General features: G+C 48.9%; 1 protein-coding gene across 3 annotated transcripts in view; it reads right to left on the bottom strand.

The window, feature by feature from the left end:
* Window positions 1-842: 842 nt before the first annotated feature.
* Window positions 843-25,516, bottom strand: part of LOC115191835 (protein WWC2) — a 51,125-nt gene continuing 26,451 nt past the window's right edge. Inside the window, exons 7-24 of one of the 3 annotated variants that reach the window (XM_029749787.1) lie at window positions 24,755-24,884; window positions 24,380-24,508; window positions 23,433-23,506; window positions 21,459-21,701; window positions 20,194-20,283; window positions 19,103-19,779; window positions 18,096-18,207; window positions 14,192-14,278; window positions 14,006-14,092; window positions 8,854-9,052; window positions 7,528-7,689; window positions 6,746-6,861; window positions 5,983-6,232; window positions 5,629-5,796; window positions 4,671-4,763; window positions 3,820-4,071; window positions 3,109-3,236; window positions 843-1,952 (exon numbers count right to left, since the gene is read on the bottom strand). In XM_029749787.1, coding sequence (XP_029605647.1) covers window positions 1,886-1,952; window positions 3,109-3,236; window positions 3,820-4,071; window positions 4,671-4,763; window positions 5,629-5,796; window positions 5,983-6,232; window positions 6,746-6,861; window positions 7,528-7,689; window positions 8,854-9,052; window positions 14,006-14,092; window positions 14,192-14,278; window positions 18,096-18,207; window positions 19,103-19,779; window positions 20,194-20,283; window positions 21,459-21,701; window positions 23,433-23,506; window positions 24,380-24,508; window positions 24,755-24,884 — 3,064 coding nt within the window. In that variant the 3' untranslated portion in view covers window positions 843-1,885. Of the gene's footprint in view, window positions 1,953-3,108; window positions 3,237-3,819; window positions 4,072-4,670; window positions 4,764-5,628; window positions 5,797-5,982; window positions 6,233-6,745; window positions 6,862-7,527; window positions 7,690-7,984; window positions 9,053-14,005; window positions 14,093-14,191; window positions 14,279-18,095; window positions 18,208-19,102; window positions 19,780-20,193; window positions 20,284-21,458; window positions 21,702-23,432; window positions 23,507-24,379; window positions 24,509-24,754; window positions 24,885-25,516 lie in introns of those variants that run through there. The other 2 variants (XM_029749788.1, XM_029749789.1) reach the window with 2 other exon arrangements.

The raw sequence follows: 25,516 nt of genomic DNA, 5'->3' as shown, positions 1-25,516 counted from the left end.
ATTAAATGTCAAAACTGATCCTAGATCACCACTCCTACTCTGAGAAGCGTTTTGAATACAAGCCTTGTTGTTCCTTAGCTATTAGCTGTTAAAAAGGCAAAGTAAAAACAATACTGTTTGTTCTCTGGTTTACAGACACACAAACAAAACATTAGATACAAAATAAAGAGAAGAAATCACAAAGGTCAATCGTTGTCCTATTATTCAGAAAAATAGAGCAGGAGACTCCTTGGAGAAATAATAAATATAATGAATTACTGGAGTATAACAACCCATTATTATACAAAGAAACTGATGTATACTGAATATTATAGCTTTCATGTCTATGATAAAACCAAAAAAGTATTGATTTGACTTTTTCTATATAGCCCACTGCTTTTGACCAGGGTCCATAGGGCCCATAGGGCTCTGTGCTTTTGACCCCTGTACTTTTGACCAGGGCTCATAGGGCCCATAAGGCTCTGTGCTTTGACCAGGGCCCATAGGGCTCTGTGCTTTTGACCAGGGCCCATGGGGCTCTGTGCTTTTGACCAGGGCCCATAGGGCTCTGTGCTTTTGACCAGGGCCCATAGGGCCCATAAGGCTCTGTGCTTTGACCAGGGCCCATAGGGCTCTGTGCTTTTGACCAGGGCCCATAGGGCTCTGCGCTTTTGACCAAGGCCATAGGGCTCTGTGCTTTTGACCAAGGCTATAGGGCTCTGGTCAAAAGTAGTGGACTACATAGAGAATAGGGTGCTATTTCGGACCCCTTAAAAACACTGGAAGGCTGGAAATTACATGATTTGGGTCCAGTATGTTTCCTGCATTGTCTCGTAACAAAAGGCATTAACACAGAGGTTTTATGTTCATCCTTTGAATAAATACTTCAACAGTTGGGAAACAGGTTGGAAAGGAAAACCAATCTTACAAATGAAGTTGCAGAGTGAATTACAAAATAGCCTGGTCCCAGATCAGTTTGTGCAAAAACATATCCTGGACCAGGCTAGTAACTGACAAAACATTTAACTATAAAATTGAGACTAGAGCCCAGTGAACACAGTAATAATTAGCGTTGTGGCGGGTCGGTGTGAAAAAGCATAAAGCCACAGAACAGTATCAGTGCAGTATCTCAGAGATAGACAGAAGTGGAAAAGCAGTTACATTACATTCACAAGGTTTATGCTTGTTTTGTTCTGAATGAGAGAGAGAAAATAGCAGAGCACCAGCTTTGGACAGAAGACATTATATATGATATACTGTAGTAGGTCGCCTTCTCTCTCTCACATACGCACACTTAGCTAACACTGATGCCCAATACCAAATCAACCCCTAGCCCCTACCCACTATACACCTCTGGAGATCAGAGGATTGGATACATGGAAGAAACACAGTGAACATTCCATCTAGACTAGCAGAAGGCAAAGTGTTGTTATTACCATATAACTTACACCTATCCAATCCTGTTAGATCTCCATAAGTGCATAGGGGGTAGGGGATCGGGGTTGATTTGGGACTGGGAGTGAGACTCACTCAATCTACCCCGCACCCTGCCCTGTGGTGCAGTTCCACCACAGGACAACAGAGGGCGACAAACACACACACACTCTCTCCTCCACCCCACACACACACCACTCTCCAACACACCTTATAAAACTGTACAGAAAAATCACGAGCAGAATACAAGTACCAAAACACCTCTATTTTGGGTTTTCTCCTGATATAAGAAAGCCATTATTTAGTTCCTTTTTTTTTTTTTTTTACAAGATAGTATTCAATTACAACTTATTATACAAATGCATAAACTATAGTGTACAAACTATTCGATTGTTTTCATTCAAAGTAACTACACTATTAAAATACTCTGCTATAAAAAGTTGGAAAAATACTTCATTGTTTCACTATGTAATCATACATCATCAGCCGGTAGGGATGGTATATTGATCTTAGCTCGTGTGAAGTAGGCCATCTTCTCCCTGCAAAGAGAGAAGAAATGGCTATCAATCAAGCAAATGTATTTGTAAAACCCTTCTTACACCAGCAGTTGTTCACAAAGTGCTTTTACAGTAACCTGACCATCAAGGCCTATCAAGGCCTATCAGGATGGAGCATAACAAGTTCAGAGACTATAGCCTGTTTATACCTGGTTCTAACGTTATCTTGTTCACATTCTGATTGTGCCCACATTTTTTGACAGGTGTAAACTATTAAAATACGTATTGTGATCTGATTGTGATCAGATCTTCTAAGTGTAAACAGACAAGATCAGGTCACGATCAGGACAAGAACAGGACGAAGGACGCATGTTAGCGGCAGGTATAAACAGGGCTTATATGACCAGTAGGGTCAGTTATCCAAGATGGCAAGACAAGATACAAACAGTTCAAACCCTATGGTCAAATACCGTAATTTCCGGACTATTAAACGCACCTGAATATAAGCCGCACCCACTGAATTTAAAAAAAATTATTATTTTGAACATAAATAAGCTGCACATGTCTATAAGCCGCAGGTGCCTACCGGTACATTGAAGCAAATTAACTTTACACAGGCTTTAACGAAACACGGCTTGTAAACAAAAATAAATAGGCTTTAACGAAACACGGCTTGTAACAAAAAAAAAAAAATTTGCAGTAAGCTTTAGTTATCTTTTTGCACTGAGTCAATTCCTCACGCTGCTGTTTCCAACGTCTTATCATCGACTCATTAAGACCAAGCTCCCGTGCAGCAGCTCTATTTCCTTTTCCAACAGCCAGATCAATCGCCTTCAACTTGAAAGCTGCATCATATGCATTTCTCCGTGTCTTTGCCATGATGAGGGTGACAAAATGACTACCGTAATCAGAATGATTGGAAGTTTGAGAGCGCTCAATTTAATCTAAACAGTAAACAAAAAAGTTGTTTGACCTTAACCCGTTCGGCAATTTCATTGGTCTAATGAAAGCTTCATGCCGCCAAAAAACTCAGCACGTCACAGAATGTGTTTAAAAAAAAAAAAATCCATATATTAGCCGCGTCATTGTTTAAGCCGCGAGGTTCAAAGCGTGGGAAAAAAGTTGCGGCTTATAGTCCGGAATTTACGGTAGTTGTCCATTAAGGAATAGGGGCTGGACGGAGGGATGTCTGTCTCACCTGAAAGACTGGACCTGCAGGGAGACCTTCTGGCTCTGCTCTCTTAGCCGACACACGTCTTTGGAGGCCCTCCTCATCAGCTTCTCAGCCTGCTGCTCCTGACGCTGCTGCTCCTTAGACTGCTCCGCCTGGGACGAAGGGAGGGAGGGAGACAGAGAAAGTGTTCATTGAATGAGAGAGACTGATAGATTCGAGAGAGAATTCCATAAAAGTGAGAGCAAGAAAGTATTTTACTTCAGTTGCTCTGAAATGCCGGATACAGTGTCTTCTGACTGTGTACTCTGCAAACTAATGGTTTCATTCTTTACGCCAAATCGTACTATTCAAGTTGCGACCTGGGCAACGTTTTATTTATTTTAAAAGGGTCACTTCAGGTGAAAGCGAACGGCACAAGATTATACAGCCATTTAGTCTCTTCAGTGCCTAATCAAGCTTGAGAGAAAACCTGGGGTCAGAGACCTGGCATTAACTGCCGTTAGCTGCTATTAGTGAGAGTGGCTGATGGCATCATGGCATGGTAGAGTGCTTGGAGGGGCATAAGAGGGTACAAGGTATCCTTACACAAGCCATCAGATCCTGAGTGCCATTCAAACCATTCCAAAACACTGTGATGTCGAGTGGCCTTGGCCTAGTCCTTCTATCACAGCTGGACATTAGCAGTGTGTATGCATCTGCATACTGTATCTATCATATGTCTATCCAGCCACTTGCCTGTCTCTCGGCCTGCTCCAGCAGCCTGTGAAACCTGTGGTCGTGCAGCACGGACCCAGGCAGCTCCGTCTCTCCCCGGGCCTTCAGGGCCTCCAGGTGGGCCCTCAGGTCCCTCAGGGCCTGGAGCTCGTCGTTCAGACGGCTCTGACGCGTTCGCGAAGCCTGGAGGGCCAGCTCCAAGTCCAGGGAGGTCCGGGTGTTTGTCTCCCCGGCTCCGCCACGCCTCCGCACCACCACCGGCTGGCACAGGGTCTGATGGAGGGAGGGAGGGAGAATGAAAGAGCAATGCCTAAATAGTTGGTTCCTTATACGGCACATAGTTTTTTGTTTTTTATAATATGTTTATTATTTTCTAATAAAAAAAGAAGACAAAGATACATTGACATTCAGTGTAGTGTTGAATGGAATGGCATATTTAGAGGTCATAACAAAACTTAACTCGTATATACAATTTCTTTTAAATGCTATTATGTGGTACATATTAGAAGAAGACAGCATATAGAAATTACAATCAGTGTAGTTAAACCCAAAGTAAATATGGAGTGGAGTACAGCACAGAGTAGCAGCAGATCATGAACCAGTTATGAAGGGGGACAAGACCATTTATCCAGTATCGGCTGCCATATTTTGTAAAACATTGGACTTCTATTGGAGGTATTGTATCGAATATATTGCACATTGTTGAAGAACATTCTCAACATTGCTCTTCAGATTATGAGTTTCATGGTATTTATTGCAAAGATCTGTGCTCTTTTGCCTGATGAAAATGTCCCCCTTTATTTACCAAATCACTCCCATGAAGTTAACTGAAACCGAATGCAAGATAAAGAGAGAACAAATGTTACACTCACCCTCTTGACCCTTAGGCTGCGTCTCTCCGAGGTGTTCCGGACAAACGGGCACTTTTTGGATAATGTGGAGCTGTCGCTATCGCTCCGGTTCAACTGTAAGAAGAAGGAGAGATGAAGAGAGAGGGAAGAGAGTGGGAAGAGAGTGGGAAGAGAGTGGGAAGAGAGTGGGAAGAGAGTGGGAAGAGAGTGGGAAGAGAGTGGGAAGAGAGGAAAGAGTAGAGAACAGGAAGATCCACTGTTGTTAGTCTGGGAAAGCTCTGTGGTTATTTGGTCTTTGGTCTGGTATTGGGGTGTTTGAGGGTGTGTGTGTTTCTGTGTGTGAGCGTGTGAGCGTGTAACTAAAAAATGACACCTCTATTCGAGGTGCGACCCGACCCCGGATTTGGCCCGGTTGCCATTTTAACGTCCAGGAAATAGATTTTTATTCTACAACAGAGGAAGGATGCTGTAGTTAGTGTCAGAGAGTCTGATTTGAGCAGTCAACCCCCTGGGCATGTTCCAGCAGACACCTCATGTCTCAACCTGTGGCACTGCTGCCTCTATATCCATGACTTTACAGACAAATGCACAACTGGTTTCCAACTGGGGTTTCAACTGGGGTTTCAACTGGGATTACAACTTGGGTTTCAACTGGGATTACAACTGGGATTTCAACTGTGGTTTTAACTGGGATTTCAACTGTGGTTTTAACTGGGATTTCAACTGTGGTTTTAACTGGGATTTCAACTGGGATTCCAACTGGGGTTCCAACTGGGGTTCCAACTGGGGTTCCAACTGGGGTTCCAACTGGGGTTCTAAGAACTGTTTAACTCTCTGTGTGCTGTAGATGTGAATCCTGTCAGAGCAAAATTCATGCAGTACTTACACATTTCAGTGTATGTGTGTGTGTGTGTGTGTGTGTGTGTGTGTGTGTGTGTGTGTGTGTGTGTGTGTGTGTGTATGTATACAACCCACTCACCCTGCAGATGTACTGGTTGCGCTCCCCAGGGGAGAAGGTTTGAGACCTCATGATCATACTGTTCCGTACGAAGCCTCTCTGAGCGCTGCGTGGTCCTGGTCCCAGGCTGGGTCTGTCTTTAGGCCTCACCGCCACACCACTCATCTCTGTGTTCGTCTCCGCATCCACCTGGAGAAGGTTAGAGTATATTACAGCTACACAGATGTGGGTTCACCAAATAAACTTTTTGAAGTGTGTGTGTGTGTGTGTGTGTAGATCTAACGGCTCTGGGTTCCACATTAAACACACCTCTCGAGGCCAGATTTCTTCATTCAGCCGGATGTGTGTGTGTGTGTCAGAGCACACGTGGCTTACCAGCGTTGGTCCTTCATTTGCCTGAGGGCGTCTCTCTTTACATCTCCTCTCCTCCTCTTCTTTCTCCTCCTCTTCCTCTCTGGCTGGCTCTTCTCGACACTTCTCCTCCCTCTCCTTCCCTCCGTACGCCTGCCCAGAGCCAGCAAACTTCTTCTCTGCCTTGACAGAATCCTTCCTCTCCTCCTCCCCCTCTTCTTCCTCCTCCAGTCCGAGGACCAGTTGAGGGCTGTCCTCTCCCAGCATGCTCAGCCTGTCATGAGAGGTCAGGGGTCATCCATATTGTTACATGCAATACAACCTGCCTGGCTGGTATATTTGAGTCAAATGTTGATGTAGCCATGTTGTACGTCTTTAAAGTAAGACGGACACGTGTTTTTGTGAGAGGAAAATGTCCCCCTAAGGTGTTAAAAATAAATATATATTTTAAATGTTTAATTGAATATTAAAACATACAATCTACCTGCAGTGAAGCCACTCAACATTTACATTCCATTCAGTCATCTAACGGTCTCCCATCCAGTGTGACCCACAGGATCAACCAGGACCAAGCGCCCTGCCCAAGGTCACGTCGACAGACCTCCCACCAAGTCAAAAGGTGTTTGTAATGGTTATAAAGTGTCATCTGTGAGGGAGGTGTCAGTACCATTGGTCTCTGTCTATCCGCAGGTGGCTCTGCCTCTCCAACTGTGATATGTGTGTACTGAAAGTAATGGTTTTTGTAATGGTAGTAAAGAGTAGTGTGTGAGGGACAGTGGGTCAGTACCATTGGTGTCCGTCCATGTCCAGCTGGCTCGCTCTCTCCTTCTCCTCCAAGGCCAGCTCCTGTTCCACAGCCTCCAACTCGCTGGAGGTCCTCTGCAGCAGGGCCGACACTGCATCCTGACAACACACACACACAACACAATATTGGAACGAGGCGCCACTACAGCCGGGGGTTCGATCCCAGGCTGTGTCACAGCCAGCCGTGACCAGGAGCCCCATAGGGCGGCGCACAATTTGCCCAGCGGCCGGGCAGGGTTTGGCCCGGGGGGGCTTTCCTTGCCTCATCGCTTTCCTTGCCTCTAGCGACTCCTTGTAGCGTGCTGGGCGCCTGCAAGCTGACTTCAGTCGTCAGTTGAACGGTGTTTCCTCCAACACACTGGTGCGGGTCGCTTCCGGGTTAAGCGAACAGTGTGTTGAGAAGCAGCGCGGCCTGACTCGACCTTCGCCTCTCCCGAGCCGTTTGGGGAGTAGCAGCGATGAGACCAGATCGTAACTACCAATTGGATATCACGAAATTAGGGAGAAAAAGGGGGGTCAAATTACAACAACAACTTTCCATTTGACTTTCGTGTGCTGCCATCTGCGGTCGATACAGCTTGGCGATTGAGGCCTCCACTAGTCATTTCCCCTTCAGTAGAATAGAAGACATATTCTGTATAATATAACCTGCATGCAGCAGTGAATTTGAACTGATCTCCAATCAAAGTGAAGTGGGCATATCCAGAAACATGTAGACTGAGGCAGGCACAGTCAAGTGGTCTGAAGTGGTGGAGGAGGACTCACCATGTCCACGGGCCCCGCAGGGTGCTTCTCTGGCCCAGGGCCTGGTCTCTCCTGGCTGGCCTCCCCTGTCTCTCTGGTCCTCTCACTGGTCAACAGGTTGTACCACACACTGGTCATATCCCCACTCACTGGAAGCTCTCCCAGACTCACATGGGCTCCAGCCTAGCGAGAGAGAGCGGAAGAGAGAGAGAGCGAGAGGGTGACAGGAGAAAGATAATGACAAAAAGTGACACAGTGTGTGCGAGAAAGTGTCTGTCAGTTCGTCTGCCCATCTTTGGTCACATTCTTGACCCTGTCCCAGTCGTAATGGTTGACGTTGTTATAAGCAAGCAATATGTTGCTGTGTGGTAATTCTACAGTGGAGGTGTAGTATCAGCTCTGTATTTAGTTAACTGAGTGTTGGTAGGTGCTCAAAGCCTGTTGGTAAGTGTGTTTGTGCTGTGCATTGTGTATGTACCAGGCAGTCCTCGGTGCGTCCGGGACCCACGGTGCAGGCCTGTTGGTAAGTGTGTTTGTGCTGTGCATTGTGTATGTACCAGGCAGTCCTCGGTGCGTCCGGGACCCACGGTGCAGGCCTGTTGGTAAGTGTGTTTGTGCTGTGCATTGTGTATGTACCAGGCAGTCCTCGGTGGGTCCGGGACCCACGGTGCAGGCCTGTTGGTAAGTGTGTTTGTGCTGTGCATTGTGTATGTACCAGGCAGTCCTCGGTGCGTCCGGGACCCACGGTGCAGGCCTGTTGGTAAGTGTGTTTGTGCTGTGCATTGTGTATGTACCAGGCAGTCCTCGGTGCGTCCGGGACCCACGGTGCAGGCCTGTTGGTAAGTGTGTTTGTGCTGCGCATTGTGTATGTACCAGGCAGTCCTCGGTGCGTCCGGGACCCACGGTGCAGGCCTGTTGGTAAGTGTGTTTGTGCTGTGCATTGTGTATGTACCAGGCAGTCCTCGGTGCGTCCGGGACCCACGGTGCAGGCCTGTTGGTAAGTGTGTTTGTGCTGTGCATTGTGTATGTACCAGGCAGTCCTCGGTGGGTCCGGGACCCACGGTGCAGGCCTGTTGGTAAGTGTGTTTGTGCTGTGCATTGTGTATGTACCAGGCAGTCCTCGGTGCGTCCGGGACCCACGGTGCAGGCCTGTTGGTAAGTGTGTTTGTGCTGTGCATTGTGTATGTACCAGGCAGTCCTCGGTGCGTCCGGGACCCACGGTGCAGGCCTGTTGGTAAGTGTGTTTGTGCTGTGCATTGTGTATGTACCAGGCAGTCCTCGGTGCGTCCGGGACCCACGGTGCAGGCCTGTTGGTAAGTGTGTTTGTGCTGTGCATTGTGTATGTACCAGGCAGTCCTCGGTGCGTCCGGGACCCACGGTGCAGGCGTCGATGCGGAGCGTCTTGTGCCGGAGGACGCCGTGCGGCGCGGCCGCCCTGAACACCTCGTTGAACGTCACGCTGTCAGGCAGCGCCACGGGCACCACGCGGGTCCTGAACAGACTGCTGATGTCACTGGAAGACGGGAGGAGCGCCACCCGGATGTATCTATTGGGGGGGGGGAAGAGCGGGAGGGAGAGAAAAGAGTTATACAAAAAACTTTCAGCAGAAAACGAGACATTTTCACAAACAACTTCGAGTTCCAGAAGAAGACAATTCAATGTTGTTGAGGTCATGTCGTCCAATAACAACATAATATTCCTAAACTCAGAGAGTTAATGTGGAGACCGAGGCAGTAGGTTGGAAAAGTGAACGTGGCCTGGGGAGTGTTGGGATAAAGGCTGGTTACCTCTGGTGTGTTGTGTTATTGAGATGTGTGCTCTTCTCTTTCTGCCTGCTGTTCTGTAGCTTCCGGCCAGAGCGCCTCGAGCATCTTTGAGGATTTCTCTCTCTGCTCCAGTTAACATTGACTCAAACACTTCCCGGAAAGAAACCCCTCTCTGCTCTCTGCAAGACTCCTCTCCTCTCACCCGCAAACGAACCCCCACGCAGCACACTCATCTGCATATGCATATTTCACAAACTACAAAGGAGCCCAAATTTTCACTCAAATGAGTTGAATGAGAATAAGATGAAGGAAGTTTGGTTGAAGAAAGAAAGGAAAGAAAAGAAGAAGTAAAAAAACAGAGTTAAAACGCCTTGCTGCCACCTGCTAAGTTGTATCATATTTTTGGGGGAGATATTTCAGCTGAATGTTGTGCGAGGGATTCAAAGGCGTTTCCCCGCTGTTTCGATTGGACACAAATGCCTTTTCAAGCCTGGGAACATGAGAGGGTGGATTAACTTCATTTTTCATTTTTGTCGGCCATAAAAGAAACAGGAAAAGGGGCTGCTGGCGGGAGAGAAAGCCGCGAGGGGTCTCGATAAATAATAACATGACAGAGCCCACCCACCCCTGCAGAGAGTAGACAAGACACACCTGTGTGATGTAAGGGCAAGTGTGTGTGTGTGTGTGTGTGTGTTTCAAGCTTTATTAGTCGTGTGTATGAAATACACATGGTATACACCAGCGATATTCAACTCTTACCCTACTAGGTCTGAAACCTGCTGGTTTTCTGTTCTACCTGATAATGAATTGCATCCACCTGGTGTCCCAGGTCTAAATCAGTCCCTGATTAGAGGGGAACAATGAAAAATGCAGTGGAACTGGCTTCGAGGTCCAATGAAATGCTTACTTGCAGGTTCCTTCTGGACAATGCAACAACAATAAGAAATAATACAAGATAAGAATAGGAACATAAAGTCAAAATCTCAATAGAATATAATAAACATTTTAGCAACAGTATAATACGGGAGGGCACCATTTATTGTCCGATATTTACACGTGTTTTGGGGAAGGGGGGAGGGCAAGTGTTTAAATTATGCGGTATTTAGCAATCATAATAGGAGTCTGGTAGCAGCAGTTGTGATGTGTGTGTGAATGTGTGTGTGTGTAGATGTGTGTATGTCTGTATGAGTGTGGATGTGTGTTAAGGTACGAAGAATCAGAGCAGGTGGTCAGTCCAGTTCAAGTGTTCAGCAGTCTGACGGCTTGTAGATAGAAACTGTCTCTGAGCCAGTTGGTATCAGACCTCGTGCTCCGATACCGTCTTCCCCGACGGTGAGTGAACAGCTCGTGGCCGGGGTGTGGGTCCTTGATGATGCTGCGGGCCTTCCTCAGGCACCATTTCCAGGTGATGTCCTAGATGGGTGAGAGCACGGTCCCAGTGTACCGGGTCATCTGCACCACCCACTGAAGGGCCTTGCGGTCGTGGACGGAGCAATTCCCGTACCAGGCCGTGATGCAACTTGTTAGGACGCTCTCGACAGTGGTAGTATTTGGGTGCAGTGTGTGTGTGTGAGAGAGAGAGTTTGTGTTTCACAGAGAGGAGTGTGTGAGAGAGAGTTTGTGTTTTACAGAGGTGTGTGTGAGAGAGAGTTTGTGTTTCACAGAGAGGTGTGTGTGAGAGAGAGTTTGTGTTTCACAGAGGTGTGTGTGTGTGTGAGAGAGAGAGTTTGTGTTTCACAGAGAGGTGTGTGAGAGAGAGTTTGTGTTTCACAGAGGTGTGTGTGTGTGAGAGAGAGAGAGTTTGTGTTTCACAGAGAGGTGTGTGTGAGAGAGAGTTTGTGTTTCACAGAGAGGTATGTGTGAGAGAGAATTTGTGTTTTACAGAGGTGTGTGTGAGAGAGAGTTTGTGTTTCACAGAGAGGTGTGTGTGAGAGAGAGTTTGTGTTTCACAGAGGTGTGTGTGTGTGTGAGAGAGAGAGTTTGTGTTTCACAGAGAGGTGTGTGAGAGAGAGTTTGTGTTTCACAGAGGTGTGTGTGTGTGTGTGTGTGTGTGTGTGTGTGTGTGTGTGTGTGTGTGTGTGTGTGTGTGTGTGTGTGTGAGAGAGAGAGAGAGAGTTTGTGTTTCACAGAGGTGTGTGTGAGAGAGAGTTTGTGTTTCACAGAGAGAGTTTGTGTTTCACAGAGGTGTGTGTGTGAAAGAGTTTGTGTTTCACAGAGAGGTGTGTGTGTGAAAGAGTTTGTGTTTCACAGAGAGGTGTGTGTGTGAAAGAGTTTGTGTTTCACAGAGAGGTGTGTGTGTGAAAGAGTTTGTGTTTCACAGAGAGGTGTGTGTGTGTGTGTGTGAAAGAGTTTGTGTTTCACAGAGAGGTGTGTGTGTGAAAGAGTTTGTGTTTCACAGAGAGGTGTGTGTGTGAAAGAGTTTGTGTTTCACAGAGAGGTGTGTGTGTGTGAAAGAGTTTGTGTTTCACAGAGAGGTGTGTGTGTGAAAGAGTTTGTGTTTCACAGAGAGGTGTGTGTGTGAAAGAGTTTGTGTTTCACAGAGAGGTGTGTGTGTGAAAGAGTTTGTGTTTCACAGAGAGGTGTGTGTGTGAAAGAGTTTGTGTTTCACAGAGAGGTGTGTGTGTGAAAGAGTTTGTGTTTCACAGAGAGGTGTGTGTGTGAAAGAGTTTGTGTTTCACAGAGAGGTGTCTGTGTGAAAGAGTTTGTTTCACAGAGAGGTGTGTGTGTGAAAGAGTTTGTGTTTCACAGAGAGGTGTGTGTGTGAAAGAGTTTGTGTTTCACAGAGAGGTGTGTGTGTGAAAGAGTTTGTGTTTCACAGAGAGGTGTGTGTGTGAAAGAGTTTGTGTTTCACAGAGAGGTGTGTGTGTGAAAGAGTTTGTGTTTCACAGAGAGGTGTGTGTGTGTGAAAGAGTTTGTGTTTCACAGAGAGGTGTGTGTGTGAAAGAGTTTGTGTTTCACAGAGAGGTGTGTGTGTGAAAGAGTTTGTGTTTCACAGAGAGGTGTGTGTGTGAAAGAGTTTGTGTTTCACAGAGAGGTGTGTGTGTGAAAGAGTTTGTGTTTCACAGAGAGGTGTGTGTGTGAAAGAGTTTGTGTTTCACAGAGAGGTGTGTGTGTGAAAGAGTTTGTGTTTCACAGAGAGGTGTCTGTGTGAAAGAGTTTGTTTCACAGAGAGGTGTGTGTGTGAAAGAGTTTGTGTTTCACAGAGAGGTGTGTGTGTGAAAGAGTTTGTGTTTCACAGAGAGGTGTGTGTGTGAAAGAGTTTGTGTTTCACAGAGAGGTGTGTGCGTGAAAGAGTTTGTGTTTCACAGAGAGGTGTGTGCGTGAAAGAGTTTGTGTTTCACAGAGAGGTGTGTGCGTGAAAGAGTTTGTGTTTCACAGAGAGGTGTGTGCGTGAAAGAGTTTGTGTTTCACAGAGAGGTGTGTGCGTGAAAGAGTTTGTGTTTCACAGAGAGGTGTGTGTGTGAAAGAGTTTGTGTTTCACAGAGAGGTGTGTGTGTGAAAGAGTTTGTGTTTCACAGAGAGGTGTGTGTGTGAAAGAGTTTGTGTTTCACAGAGAGGTGTGTGTGTGTGAAAGAGTTTGTGTTTCACAGAGAGGTGTGTGTGTGTGAAAGAGTTTGTGTTTCACAGAGAGGTGTGTGTGTGAAAGAGTTTGTGTTTCACAGAGAGGTGTGTGTGTGAAAGAGTTTGTGTTTCACAGAGAGGTGTGTGTGTGAAAGAGTTTGTGTTTCACAGAGAGGTGTGTGTGAAAGAGTTTGTGTTTCACAGAGGTGTGTGTGTGAAAGAGTTTGTGTTTCACAGAGAGGTGTGTGTGTGAAAGAGTTTGTGTTTCACAGAGAGGTGTGTGTGTGAAAGAGTTTGTGTTTCACAGAGAGGTGTGTGTGTGAAAGAGTTTGTGTTTCACAGAGAGGTGTGTGTGTGAAAGAGTTTGTGTTTCACAGAGAGGTGTGTGTGTGAAAGAGTTTGTGTTTCACAGAGGTGTGTGTGTGAAAGAGTTTGTGTTTCACAGAGAGGTGTGTGTGTGAAAGAGTTTGTGTTTCACAGAGAGGTGTGTGTGTGAAAGAGTTTGTGTTTCACAGAGAGGTGTGTGTGTGAGGCTGTCCCTCCTATCCTCCTCTCAGTCAGTCTCATACTTCTCTGAGAGCGAGAGAGACAGAGTGTGTGTGTGTGTGTGTGTGTGTGTGTGTGTGTGTGTGTGTGTGTGTGTGTGTGTGTGTGTGTGTGTGAGAGAGAGAGGACATCACACCAGTTATGTAGTGCTGTGTTGTCTCTCGTCGTGATGTGTGTTTTGTCCTATATTTTTATTTGATTTATTTTTTATCTCAGGCCCCCGTCCCCGCAGGAGGCCTTTTGCCTTTTGGTAGGCCATCATTGTAAATAAGAATTTGTTCTTAACTGACTTGCCTAGTTAAATAAAGTTTAAATAAAATAAATAATTAAAGCCAGCTCAGTATTGAGCCGTCTAGATTCAACATTGACACACGTCCCCAGAGCAGCCCTAACACCTCCAGGTGCCAAGTCAACTCAACACTGACAGGCTGAGCACAGCGGCACTCTCAAAGTCAACATGGTCTGTAACACGCTGCGATGCTGTCTGTGTAAACGCAACACTGACAGTTAGTCTAGTTAGTACACACAGATATACGAATGAATGAAAGGAAAGATGGAATGAATGAATGAATGAGTGAATGGATGGATGAATGAATGGATGAATGTATGAATGGGTGAATACTCACACTCTGGTAGTGGAGGGGACTGACAGGGCAGCAGGGTTTTGCAGCTGCATGATCACCATGACAAAACTGGAGTTGGCAGCATCATATCTGTAAACAACAACACTATCTTTCATTTGTCCAACAACAGGGTAGGATGGAGTAATAGACATTGCGTAGCTTAATGTGTGTGTGTGTGTGTGCTCTTACTTCAGGCCTATCTGGACCTGGGCAGACTCAGGAAGGACAGGCTCATCCTCCAGGTACACCGCCGGTTCATCAGACTCCATTGACCTACTAACACACAGCAGGTTTTTCATTATTACCAATCAAAAAGAAAGTCTGGAATATAAAGTAGAGGAGAGACACAGGAGGGAGCAGAGGAGAGGAGGGAGACAGGAGGGAGCAGAGGAGAGGAGAGACACAGGAGGGAGCAGAGGAGAGGAGGGAGACAGGAGGGGAGCAGAGGAGAGGAGGGAGACAGGAGGGAGCAGAGGAGAGGAGGGAGACAGGAGGGTGCAGAGGAGAGGAGGGAGACAGGAGGGAGCAGAGGAGAGGAGGGAGACAGGAGGGAGCAGAGGAGAGACACAGGAGGGAGCAGAGGAGAGGAGGGAGACAGGAGGGAGCAGAGGAGAGGAGGGAGACAGGAGGGTGCAGAGGAGAGGAGGGAGACAGGAGGGAGCAGAGGGAGAGGAGGGGAGACAGGAGGGTGCAGAGGAGAGGAGGGAGACAGGAGGGAGCAGAGGAGAGGAGGGAGACAGGAGGGTGCAGAGGAGAGGAGGGAGACAGGAGGGAGCAGAGGAGAGGAGGGAGACAGGAGGGAGCAGAGGAGAGGAAAGGAGACAGGAGGGAGCAGAGGAGAGGAGGGAGACAGGAGGGAGCAGAGGAGGGAGACAGGAGGAGCAGAGGAGGAGAGAGGGAGACAGGAGGGAGCAGAGGAGAGGAGGGAGACAGGAGGGAGCAGAGGAGAGGAGGGAGACAGGAGGGAGCAGAGGAGAGGAGGAGACAGGAGGGAGCAGAGGAGAGGAGGGAGACAGGAGGGAGCAGAGGAGAGGAGGGAGACAGGAGGGAGCAGAGGAGAGGAGGGAGACAGGAGGGAGCAGAGGAGAGGAGGGAGACAGGAGGGAGCAGAGGAGAGGGGGAGACAGGAGGGAGCAGAGGAGAGGAGGGAGGACAGGAGGGAGCAGAGGAGGAGGAGGGAGACAGGAGGGAGCAGAGGAGAGGAGGGAGACAGGAGGGAGCAGAGGAGAGGAGGACAGGAGGGAGCAGAGGAGAGACACAGGAGGGAGCAGAGGAGAGGAGGAAGACAGGAGGGAGCAGAGGAGAGGAGGGAGACAGGAGGGAGCAGAGGAGAGGAGGGAGACAGGAGGGAGCAGAGGAGAGGAGGGAGACAGGAGGGAGCAGAGGAGAGGAGGGAGACAGGAGGGAGCAGAGGAGAGGAGAGACACAGGAGGGAGCAGAGGAGAGGAGGGAGACAGGAGGGAGCAGAGCAGAGGAGAGGAGGGAGACAGGAGGGAGCAGAGGAGAGGAGGGAGACAGGAGGGAGCAGAGGAGAGGAGGGAGACAGGAGGGAGCAGAGGAGAGGAGAGACACAGGAGGGAGCAGAGGAGAGGAGGGAGACAGGAGGGAGCAGAGGAGAGGAGAGACACAGGAGGGAGCAGAGGAGAGGAGGGAGACAGGAGGGAGCAGAGGAGAGGAGAGACACAGGAGGGTGCAGAGGAGAGGAGGGAGACAGGAGGGAGCAGAGGAGAGACACAGGAGGGAGCAGAGGAGAGGAGGGAGACAGGAGGGAGCAGAGGAGAGGAGGGAGACAGGAGGGAGCAGAGGAGAGGAGGGAGACAGGAGGGAGCAGAGGAGAGGAGGGAGACAGGAGGGAGCAGAGGAGAGGAGAGGAGGGAGACAGGAGGGAGCAGAGGAGAGGAGGGAGACAGGAGGGAGCAGAGGAGAGGAGGGAGACAGGAGGGAGCAGAGGAGAGGAGGAGACACAGGAGGGAGCAGAGGAGAGGAGGGAGACAGGAGGGAGCAGAGCAGAGGAGAGGAGGGAGACAGGAGGGAGCAGAGGAGAGGAGGGAGACAGGAGGGAGCAGAGGAGAGGAGGGAGACAGGAGGGAGCAGAGGAGAGGAGAGACACAGGAGGGAGCAGAGGAGAGGAGGGAGACAGGAGGGAGCAGAGCAGAGGAGAGGAGGGAGACAGGAGGGAGCAGAGGAGAGGAGGGAGACAGGAGGGAGCAGAGGAGAGGAGGAGACAGGAGGGAGCAGAGGAGAGGAGAGACACAGGAGGGAGCAGAGGAGAGGAGGGAGACAGGAGGGAGCAGAGGAGAGGAGGGAGACAGGAGGGAGACAGGAGGGAGCAGAGGAGAGAGACAGGAGGGAGCAGAGGAGAGAGACAGGAGGGAGCAAAGGAGAGGAGGGAGACAGGAGGGAGCAGAGGAGAGAGACAGGAGGGAGCAGAGGAAAGAGACAGGAGGGAGCAGAGGAGAGAGACAGGAAAGAGAGAGGAGGGAGACAGGAGAGAGACAGGAGGGAGCAGAGGAGAGAGACAGGAGGGGAGACAGGAGAGAGACAGGAGGGAGCAGAGGAGAGAGACAGGAGAGAGACAGGAGGGAGACAGGAGGGAGGAGAGGAGGGAGACAGGAGAGAGACAGGAGGGAGCAGAGGAGAGAGACGGGAGAGAGACAGGAGGGAGCAGAGGAGAGAGACAGGAAAGAGAGAGGAGGGAGACAGGAGAGAGACAGGAGGGAGCAGAGGAGAGAGACAGGAGAGAGACAGGAGGGAGACAGGAGGGAGCAGAGGAGAGAGACAGGAGGGAGACAGGAGGGAGCAGAGGAGAGAGACAGGAGGGAGCAGAGGAGAGAGACAGGAGGGAGCAGAGGAGAGACACAGGAGGGAGCAGAGGAGAGAGACAGGAGGGAGCAGAGGAGAGAGGCAGGAGGGAGCAGAGGAGAGAGGCAGGAGGGAGCAGAGGAGAGAGACAGTAGGGAGACAGGAGAGAGGGACAGGGTGGAGCAGAGGAGAGAGACAGGAGGGAGCAGAGGAGAGACACAGGAGAGAGACAGGAGGGAGCAGAGGAGAGAGACAGTAGGGAGACAGGAGAGAGGGACAGGGTGGAGCAGAGGAGAGAGACAGGAGGGAGCAGAGGAGAGAGACAGGAGGGAGCAGAGGAGAGAGACAGGAGGGAGACAGGAGAGAGACAGGAGAGAGACAGGAGGGAGCAGAGACAGAGCGAGAGAGAGTGGAAAGGGTGTCCTTGGCTCATCGTCTAATTAAATTAAATCAAGGGGAGAGCAAGGGAGGACAGGAGGAGAAGATGGTATTAAAGAAAGAAAGAAAGAAAGTGAGAAAAAGGGAGCGAGGGAAGGAGGGAGAAAGCTAGCTGAGAGAGACAGAGTCCACACCACACTGGTTGATGGGATCAGCATCAAAGCACCCCTTTAGGGGGCAAGAGATGATGAAAGAGTTTGACCATAGGAGCAGTTTTAGTGGGAAAAACAGACATCAGTGAGGCCATGCTAATCACGAACAGCCAAACTGGGCAACAGAGCCCATGCACTCTAATTAGGAAGACACAACTGGGCAACAGACCTCTGCGTGACTGCATCTCAATCTCTCTCGTTTCACAAACAGACAGGGTTCCTTACATTCAGTCATTAAAGATCAGATTTAGCTTTGTCTCCAACTGTGTGATACACATGAGACGAAGCCAATTGTGTGTGTGTGTGTGTGTGTGTGTGTGTGTGTGTGTGTGTGTGTGTGTGTCTGGTGAGTTGAGGAGCCTTCAGTTTGGTGTTTTAATCGAGGTCTTGTGGTTTTCTCATCACATCTTGCACCAAACATCGCAGGCGTTCAGTTAAATGGAAGAATAGGAGAGGAAGAGGAGGTTAAAAGACCCATCATGACCCTTAGAGTGGACCAACACTATTGGGAACAGCAGCACCTCAAGATAAAGGAGAGAGGGATGGAGAGAGGGAAGGAGAGGTGGGGAAGAGGTTGAAGATGAGGGGCGCAGAGGTTGAAAATGAAAGGCAGGCGAAAGGAGAGATGGAGAGTGCTGAAGAGAGAGAGCGTGTGCGATCGAACGAAATAATGAAAAGAGCTGGAAGTGAGTGTGACCCACCGTTTGACATTAGAAGCCTCGTACACCCCACTGTCCCCGGCCACGGACTCGTCTGACACGGCTGCTGACACACAGGCGGGCCTGTCCTCCCCCGGCCTCTGGAGGTCCACGTCTGACAACAACACAGACGAAGACATGAAGTAAGACACCAGAGTTGATATGCGCGGGGGGGGGCTGCTGCTCTGCTTGAAAAGTCCTCGAGAAAAACATTGTCAATGAATTGTGTTTTCCTATATATACGAGACACATACAAGGCGTTGTGATGGGAGCCTATAAACTCAGCATGAGTGATTCAGCGTTTCCTAACTCCACTCCTCCAGGCCCGTCCACCAGTACACATTTTAGCTGTAACCCTGGACAAGCACGCCTGATTGAACTTGTCAACTAATCATCAAGCCAGTTGAGTTGAATGCAGAGTATTCGTTCAGGGATACAATACAAATGTGTGCTGTTCGGGGAACTGGAGGACCGGAGATAGGAATGTGTGCTGTTTCAGTGCAGCTCCATTTTGAGCTGCTAGGTGGCAGCGTTGCGCCATGCAGCGCAAGGCATTTCTAATCAGTGGTAAATTCCAATGAAGGGAGGAAGGAAGAAAGGAAGAATTTCCCGGATGAATAAAGCCAGTCCTAGCTCTCTGGAAACACGGAACGTAGAGCCTCAGAAATCTCTAAACTGTTGGATATGATGTAGGTGTGTGATGTCAAATGTTTACTTGACGGTGTTGTATTAGCAAATGACTCAAATGACTCTAGAAAATTCTAGTGTAGTACAGGTTGTTTATTTTAATTTCATAACTTGTTTTTCTATATATATATATATATATATATTATGGGTTGTCCAAGGTTGGGGATTGGTTGGGTCCGCCAGAGGTATGTTTGGAATTGTAAAAAGGGTGGGGAAAGTGTAATACTTTATTTGTATGATTGTATTGCCCTTGTGACCCAATAAAAAAACATTGTTCACAAAAAAGAAAGAAAGGAAGAATTTGAACATAGCAAACGTCTCACCTGTAATACTCTCTCTGAGGGTAGCCAGCGCCCCTCTCCCTTCCCTCCCCGCCTCCCCTCTGTCCCTCTCCCCCGTCTCCGGCTCAAACATCCCCATCCCCTGGCCGTCGTAGAATCCCAGGCTGAGACCGCCAAAGTCCGACACCACCAGCCCGATGTCCCCGTCCCCAAAGTCCTGTGGGCCCGCCGACGGGAACGCACCGACCCCCTCCAGCACCAGCGGCGAGCCCGGCGGCGAGAGAGAAGACAACGACGACCTCGAGGAAAGCGACGTCACCGACTTGGACGGCTCGGCCGGCTTCGAGGACACCGCAACCAGCGGCGCTAATGGGACCAGGTCGGTGGTACCGGTTCCGACGGTGTGTGTGTGAAGCGACGTGTTGTGTGGGTGTGTGTTTTCCACCTCGTGTTCGTGGATGGTGGTGATGGTTCCTGGGGGGTCTCCCCGCCTGTAGGTTATCCCAGAGGGGGTCAGGGGCTCCTGGAGGAGCAGGTCCAGTTTGCACTGGTAGTCCAGGTCTAGGGGAGAGGGGGGTTCTGCAGGGGTGTAGTAGAGGTCTCCGGAGGAGAGGGAGTTGAGGGAGCCGCGGGAGGAGGATGTGTTGAGGGAGCCACGGCTGGAGGCCAGAGAACCCAGGCTGCTGCCTGATGAGACGGACAGGGTACTGGCTGACAAACTGTAAGGGAGAGAGAGAACACACATTAAACACACAGCCACACGCACGATGAACAAGAACCTCAAAAAGCAACGTTTTATTTACTGGAGCTGTATGTATGTGTATTGGAGGAACACTTTGGCTGAGTTTACACAGGCAGCCCAAATCTGATCTTTTTCCCCCACTAAATGGTCTTTGGACCAATCACATCAGATCTTTTGAAATCAGATCTTTTTCAGAACTGATATAATTTGTCAAAACCCAATTAGTGGAAAAAAGTTCAGAATATGGCTGCCTTTGTAACTGCAGCTTTAGAGCAAGAGTGTATTTGCGTATAGGTATACAAGCGTGAAGTGCACACACACACACACACACACACACACACACACACACACACACACACACACACACACACACACACACACACACACACACCTCTTGAGCTGAGAGTGGAGCAGTGTGGTCAGTCTGGTTGATTCCTCCAGTCGCTGCACCAGAACTCGTCTCCTCTCCTGCACCTTCAACCTAGAGAGACAAATCATTACTGGTACAGCATGTCTGGGACAGAACACATATCCATGTCTGGGACAGAACACATATTAATGTCTGGGACAGAACACATATCCATGACTGGGACAGAACACATATCCATGTCTGGGACAGAACACACATCCATGTCTGGGACAGAACACATATCCATGTCTGGGACAGAACACATATCCATGACTGGGACAGAACACATATCCATGTCTGGGACAGAACACACATCCATGTCTGGGACAGAACACATATCCATGTCTGGGACAGAACACACATCCATGTCTGGGACAGAACACATATCCATGTCTGGGACAGAACACATATCCATGTCTGGGACAGAACACATATCCATGTCTGGGACAGAACACATATCCATGTCTGGGACAGAACACATATCTCGGTCTCCTTTGGGAAAGTGGTCTTCTGACCTCAATGAGACTTCTTGGTCTAATAAATACTAAATAGACAACATGCCCCCTTCCCTCTGGTAGGTATCCCCTCGGTTCTGTTCTGCTAACTAAGCTTCAAAAACACTAACCTTAATTACTGTCTTCATTTATCGAGCAATTACACAGAGCCTAATTAGCACAAGACACAATTATAGGGCTTCTTCAAATGTAGTCAGTGTGTGTGTGTGTGTGTGTGTGTGTGTGTGTGTGTGTGACAATATGTAATTACAATTACAACCCATACAAGCGCCATGTTTCCAATTACGGCAGTCGCTCTGCCTTCTAATGTGACGCGATGTTGCAGCGGCACAGCCTGCTTCCAAAACAAGACAATTACCACACAGTGTGTGTGTGTTCAGAGTGTGGGTGAGTAACAATTGGTATGCTAATGAACGGTAATTAAAGGCACCTTTCAATGTTTACCCACAATGTTTACTCTTTGGAACATTTGCGTCGTTCATTAGGAAAACAAAAAGGCCGTAACCGCGTGGGCGGGCAAATCAATTTGTTTGTTATCTGATGGACGTCAATGAGGAACACATGGGGAACTCACACACAAACACTACATACACACAGCCTCATGTATCGCCTACGTCCAGGGGACTTTTTAGACTTCCCTCTGTCTAAACTTCTGGAACAGCACGGCTACGACTAGCTGCGAGGCAACCGCCGGGTTTTTAAAGGGAAGGTGCCTGGGATTGTGTGTCTCACCTCTGGGCCAGGGCGTGGCTGGGGGTGTTCCTGACGGCCTGCAGGTCCTGCTCCAGCTGCAGCCTCTGGGCCTCCAGACGTTGGAGGTCCTGCGGGGTGCGTCGCCGTGGTGATACGAACTGCAGCTCCTTGAGGAGCTCCTCCTTCTCCGAGACGAGGAGGAGACGTTCCCGCTCCACGTCCACCGCCCCCGGCCACGCCTCGCTCTCCAGCTTGGCCAGCTCCACCTGCACGTTGGCCATACTGGGGGGAGGAAGGAGAGAAACAGAAACAGAGGGTAGGGATGCTATATACACCAAAAGTACGTGGACACCCCTTCAAATGAGTGGATTTGGTTATTTCAGCCACACCGTTGCTGACAGGTGTATAAAATCGAGCACACAGCCATGCAATCTCCATAGACAACTTGACTGGCCTGCACAGAGCCCTGACCTTAAACCCATCGAACACCTTTAGGATGAATTGGAACGCCGACTGAGAGCCAGGCCTAATCGCCCAACATCAGTGCCCGACCTCACTAATGCTTTTGTGGCTGAATGGAATCAAGTCCCCGCAGCAATGTTCCAGCATCTAGTGGAAAGCCTTCCCAGAAGAGTGGAGGCTGTTATAGCAGCAAAAGGGGGGACCAACTCCATATTAATGCCCATGATTTTTCGACGAGCATGTGTCCACATAATTTTGGCCATGTAGTCTATTTTAACCCCTATATAAACACACATGCGCTCATAAGGGAATACAGTGAAAATGTTGTCTTGGACTCCTTTCTCCTGGCACACACACTCCCAGGGGTCAAAGCCAGCAGCAAGCCTCTCCGAAAGGAGGAGGGGTAACAAGGGATTTGTCATGCTAACACACTCCACCGCTTCCTCTCTGTAGAAACACCTGTTCTATACCGGCGGATTAGAAAACGTTTCAAAGCCCAAATGTCAGGGATTACCGTCCATAAGGGGAGGGGTTTACCTGCGTTTTATTCACTGAGCCTAAAACTGCCCACGGTGGTCACAGATCACATCGCTAATGTGTGAAACTGACAGCCGTCCAAGTTGCAGCCTGTGACTGATAATGCATAAGCATTTAATGGCTGGACATGGACCCTTAATTGCTCTGATCTGAAGTCAGATCGGATGGGACTTAAGGCCCATGCTAAAGTGATCTAAGGCCCATGCTAAAGTGATCTAAGGCCCATGTTAACGTGATCTAAGGCCCATGTTTGCGTGATCTAAGGCCCATGCTAAAGTGATCTAAGGCCCATGCTAAAGTGATCTAAGGCCCATGCTAAAGTGATCTAAGGCCCATGCTAAAGTGATCTAAGGCCCATGCTAAAGTGACCTAAGGCCCATGCTAAAGTGACCTAAGGCCCATGTTAACGTGATCTAAGGCCCATGTTAACGTGATCTAAGGCACATGTTAACGTGATCTAAGGCACATGTTAACGTGATCTAAGGCCCATGTTAACGTGATCTAAGGCCCATGTTAACGTGATCTAAGGCCAATGTTAAAGTGATCTAAGGCCCATGCTAAAGTGATCTAAGGCCCATGCTAAAGTGATCTAAGGCCCATGCTAAAGTGATCTAAGGCCCATGCTAAAGTGATCTAAGGCCCATGCTAAAGTGATCTAAGGCCCATGCTAAAGTGATCTAAGGCCCATGCTAACGTGATCTAAGGCCCATGCTAACGTTATCTAAGGCCCATGTTAGCGTGATCTAAGGCCCATGTGAGCGTGATCTAAGGCCCATGTTAAAGTGATCTAAGGCCCATATTAGCGTGATCTAAGGCCCATGTTAAAGTGATCTAAGGCCCATATTAGCGTGATCTAAGGCCCATGTTAAAGTGCTTTCAGGCTTTCGGTCAAGTGCACCCTCTATCCATCTCTATTGAGTTGAGTTTACTGTTGCAGTTCTGTGGTCAGGTGATATGCATATTAACATAAGGAATGTCTGCAGTAAAAAAAAAACACAGAGAGAGAGAGATTACCTTCTTTTGGCCTCTTCATATTGGAGACTAAGTCTAACCTTCTCAGCCAAGGATGACCTGCTCCTCAAACCAGCCTGAGAAACACACACAGAGAGAGAGAGAGAGAGAGAGAGAGAGAGAGAGAGAGAGAGAGAGAGAGAGAGAGAGAGAGAAACAAAAAACATCACATGTACCTGCTTCAAGTTCAAGTGACTGGGTTTAATATCATTAGAGAGACCTCCACCTCTCCATCCCTCGTCCTGCCCTCCCCCCATTTAGCATTCCATCGGTGAATGTCTCGCTCTGTGTGTGTGTGTAGGGAGGGAGAAAAGCCCCAGTGTAGTAAGCAGCTTTGCCTCTCTACCTCTAACCCTGAGCCCAGTCTGCCCGGCTGGGCCCCTAGCAGCTATCATCTGCTCCGAGGAACCAGAGGAATCCAGTGTGTGTGTGTGGTGTGTGTGTGTGTGCGTGCGTGTGCGTGTTTGTATAGAGGAATCCAGTCCCACTAGGGAAGGCCCACAGAAGGGGGGCGGGGACATTCCTCTCAGAAACACACAGGCATTTTATTAAGACAAAGGAGGGACATTGGAGAGAAGGGGGGAGAGAGAGAGAGAGAGAGAGAGAGAGAGAGAGAGAGAGGAGAGAAAGCAAGAGAGAGAGAGAAGAGAAAGTGAGAGAGAGAGGAGAGCAAGCAAGAGAGAGGAGAGAAAGTGAGAGAGAGGAGAGAAAGCGAGAGAGAGGAGAGAAAGTGAGAGAGAGAGGAGAGAAAGCAAGAGAGAGAGGAGAGAAAGCAAGAGAGAGAGAGGAGAGAAAGCGAGAGAGAGGAGAGAAAGCAAGAGAAAGAGAGGGGGGGAGGGAGGGCACAAATTGTTGAGTGAGAGTGGGAGCAAGATAGAGAGTTGGAGAGAATAAGGGGAGAGAAAGTGAGAGAGAGTGAAAGAGAGGAGAGAATGAGAGGTGGTGCTCACCTCTCCAGAGACGTCTGTCTGGGAGCCGGCTTCTAGCGTCTGTCTGGAGCCCACTGGGTTCCGGAGGTCTGGTTCCGAACGGCCCATGTTGTGTTCCGTGTGGAACCTCTCCTTTAGCTTAGCCAGAGACTATGGGAGAGAGGAGAACATGGGGTGGGTCTAGACTCAAGAGGGAAGTTCAGGGTTGAAAGGCACACCGTACCAAAACGGAAAAACGAAAATGAGCATTTCTAAATCGGATAAGTTCAGCCAGTCCCTTCCTGTTTCAGTCCGTTTCCTTCTGTTGGGTTCCTAATGAACATGACCTTGCCAGGAGCTCTCAAAAAGCAGATATAGGAACCCACACACAGACCAAAATATTTCACACACACTTACCTGCATGAGGTCCTGTTTCTCCTTCTCTCCAGAGCTGATGGCCCTGCGGAGAGACTTGAGCTCCGTCACGATGGCCTTGGCCTCCTTCAGACGGTATCCACTCTGCTCGCCACATAGTTTTTGGTCGATCCTGCAGAAGGGAGCGCACACACACAGTTATTTTGACTTTTAACAAAACACCAAAGAGAGAAGAGCACACTGAGTCCAAAGAAAGACAAGTTTTGTTCACAAATATCAGAATCTCCAATGATCTGGATTCTGGATAGATCAATTTGAATGTGAACACATCGATATCTATATGGGTGTGAAAGTCCAGATATACGTATGTCTACAAGCATTTTCACTTACACACGAGCTAGCTCTTTGTTGAGCGATGTGTGTGAGCGTTTGTCTAATAGCAGAGTATGACAAAATGACATAACAAGCAGCCTTTGTTAAGCAGCCATGCGTGATTTCTGACCTTCCTAACGTGCAGTTTGTGTGTGTGTTCCTGCCCCCTTTTCACTCTTTTCCTTTATTGTGTGTGCCTCCTGAGCGGATGGAGTGTGTGTGGAGGGTAAACGACAATGTTTCATTGTTTCAATTATTGTAATAAAAAGTGGCTGCTTTGGACAGGGCTTAATCCAGAGCGTGCCATGTGAGCAACATAACCCCTCTCTCTCTTTCTCTCCCTCCCTACATCTCTGTCTACTCCCAATCCCCCATTCTCGTTCTCCCTCTTACATTCTGTCTCTCCTTTTATCAACCCCTCTTCCCCCCTTC

This window comes from Salmo trutta, chromosome 4 (assembly GCF_901001165.1).
Source record: "Salmo trutta chromosome 4, fSalTru1.1, whole genome shotgun sequence".
Lineage (NCBI taxonomy): Eukaryota > Metazoa > Chordata > Actinopteri > Salmoniformes > Salmonidae > Salmo > Salmo trutta.
Note: the sequence above shows the minus strand (reverse complement) of the source record. Positions and strands in the feature narration are given on the sequence as shown.